The 2,691-nt window shown below is 42.1% G+C and overlaps 1 protein-coding gene across 1 annotated transcript; it reads left to right on the plus strand.

The window, feature by feature from the left end:
• Positions 1–435: 435 nt before the first annotated feature.
• Positions 436–2,330, plus strand: LOC104947112 (pleckstrin homology domain containing, family D (with coiled-coil domains) member 1; the record flags this gene model as incomplete). Its single annotated transcript, XM_010773074.1, has 4 exons — positions 436–521; positions 1,230–1,306; positions 2,104–2,195; positions 2,278–2,330. Coding segments are annotated over exons 1-4 (267 nt in total), but the record flags the coding sequence as incomplete, so codon positions are not given.
• Between the last annotated feature and the right edge of the window lie 361 nt (positions 2,331–2,691).

The following is a 2,691-nucleotide window of genomic DNA, read 5'->3' on the forward strand; positions in this document are numbered from 1 at the left end:
AGGATCCATGTATCTGTGATCCTCTCCAGAATGGAAGTAGTCATCACATACAGAGCATCAACTAGTTCCTGAACAGTGTCCTTCACATGCTGATATCCAAGAGAGGGAGTTCCACAGTCACAAGATGGAGGAATAGAAAGCAGTATTCAATGTTTACTTCAGATTAGCTCCACGTCAGAAATGATCATGCTTGTCATATGTCTCTCTCCATAGAGGCTGAATCATCATGTTAATCACATAGCTATCATATGCCTCAAACAGTCCTGATGCTCTTCTAGGTAATCACACATCCTGTCATGTTCACAGCTACAGTTGGGATACCTTTGTTATCATGTGGACTCTGATATTGGAAGAGGACATTCAGTATTTTCCCAACACCTGTGTTTAAGCAGAATCAGCTGGTGGATGACAGTTTGATGTGTTTCTGTCAGGGAGTGATTCCTCTCGGAGGATGTGTGGTTTCTGCTAACGACAACATGGGGATGCCCTTCACCATCGTCATCAACCTGGAGGACTTCTCAGTAAGACGAGGGTTTCATTTATGTATATTTCATGTATATAGTAAATGTGAGGTAAAGTGTGTCGCCAAGGTAACCGGTTACAACTCAAAGTGGCGATGAGGTCTTAAAACGTATGGAAAGGGTCTTAAAAAAGGTCTTACATGTGACTTCAGGATTCCTGCATACACCCTGCTTTTTTATTTTTTAATCAATATTACATTTTGTGAGGAAACTTTTCCACCAATAATTCCAAAATGTATTCACTTCAGGTTTACGAAAGTAACTGTAATCAGATTAGTTGTTTTTCAAATGTAACGTCAGCTGAATACAGTTAGGCTACTTGATTTTTGTATTCTGATTACGTAACGCCGTTACATATTCCGTTACAACCCAACCCTGTTTACAGATCATCAGTCCTGTGTACAGATCAGTTCGATAAAGTCATGCCTAAACAGCGACATTTTACACGATAAATACGGGTTTAAATAGCAGCATTTGCCACGGAAGGCGAGTGGCAGCTACAGTAAACCTTCTCTTACTCTGGCATCTTGTGGCAACTCCCGTTGAGCAGCGGCAGATGCCTCGGCAAGTTGTGGCATCTGTGGCATATGCCGGAAGTACTTGCCACAGATAGTTGCCGGAAGTACTTGCCACTGCCTGCAGATGCCACGAAATGCGCTTGCTGTCTCTCCTTTATTATTAGCCCCTGATGTGTGTTGTTGTCCTCAGGGAACCATCGTGCTGGCGGCTGAGTCGGTGGGGGAGCAGCTGCAGTGGATGGAGATGCTGCAGGACTCTGGGAAAGTGTGAGTAGACAAACTCTTAATCTACTTTTTTTTTTTAAATAATAAAACCTGCTTATCTCTTCGCGAACAATCATCATCGTGAGAATTCATCCCCCGGGAACTATGAATGCTGTTGGTCAGCGGTTCCCAACCTTTTTCAACTCAGCGCCCACTTCAGAATCTAAAAAATGTTAGCGGCCCACATTCAACCATAAACAATACCGAGGCTTAATCAAGTTCTGATTGGTCGATTCAGAACATGTGACACGTTGTTAATCCAGTAGAACAGACCGCTGTCAAGGACTGGGATGACCGTTGCTAAGGAGGATCGAGAAAGAGAAAGGATGTTCGAATAAAAAAAAAAAAATCGTAATAATGAAACGGTTTCCACGCAAATCCTAAAGTTTTGCTAACTATTTGGCGGCCCACTTGCAACGGCCCACAGGTTGGGTGCCGCTGCTGTAGATGTTGACCTGCTGGGTTATTTTTGATGGATTATCAGACAAAGAAACAAGAATATCCAAAGTTGACCTTGTTGAATCAAAAACACTCGAGACCAACGTTTTACAAAGATGTTAAAATAACAATATTATTACAGATTTCACGATGAATCTGATCTCCTTAGAGCCAGAAGAGAAGTCAGAGGAACCCTAGAGACTGTTGAATTCATCTTATATGAATGTCTCTACAGGTTTTAAAGGCAACTCCTCCAATCTTTGATGTTTCGTCATCCCGAAAAGGAAGGAATTCATCTGTTAACATGCTGGTTGTGTTTAAAATGTCCGATTTCTTTAGTAAAACCTGTGTTTCTCCGTCAGCACGTGGAAGAACTGTCAGCTGGGCGAGGCGATGATCGAGAGTCTGGAGGCTCAGGGGCTGCAGCTGGCCAAGGAGAAGCAGGAGTATCTGGGTAAATCATCGTCGCAGTAAATCAGCTTTTTAATAATAAGGGTTTAATAAGCAGCTCACGGTGAACACGTTTCCTTCTGCAGACAAACTGATGGAGGAGACAGAAGAGCTGAGTCACCAGAGAGCACAGAGAGAGGTACATTCAAATTAGTATACTACAACTTTTAAATAACACTTTTATATTAAGAAACTGAAGTTGTTAGGGTTTGCACTTAACTTGCTTTACAAGAGAATCAAATCACTAAAACAGACAATAACACAACACAGCTATTAAAAACATTCATTTTGATTTTATTTTGTATATCTGTATTTAACCCAAAGTGTGCGTGTTTCTGTCTCTCTCTCTGTGTGTGTGTGTGTGTGTGTGTGTGTGTGTGTGTTTGTGTCTGTTTGCGTGTCTGTCTGTCTGTCTGTCTGTCTGTGTGTGTGTGTGTGTGTGTGTCTGTCTGTTTGCGTGTCTGTCTGTCTTTCTGTCTGTTTGTCTGTCTGTCTGTCTG

The sequence above is a fragment of the Notothenia coriiceps genome, unplaced genomic scaffold, assembly GCF_000735185.1.
Source record: "Notothenia coriiceps isolate Sejong01 unplaced genomic scaffold, NC01 NC01_scaffold00011946, whole genome shotgun sequence".
Lineage (NCBI taxonomy): Eukaryota > Metazoa > Chordata > Actinopteri > Perciformes > Nototheniidae > Notothenia > Notothenia coriiceps.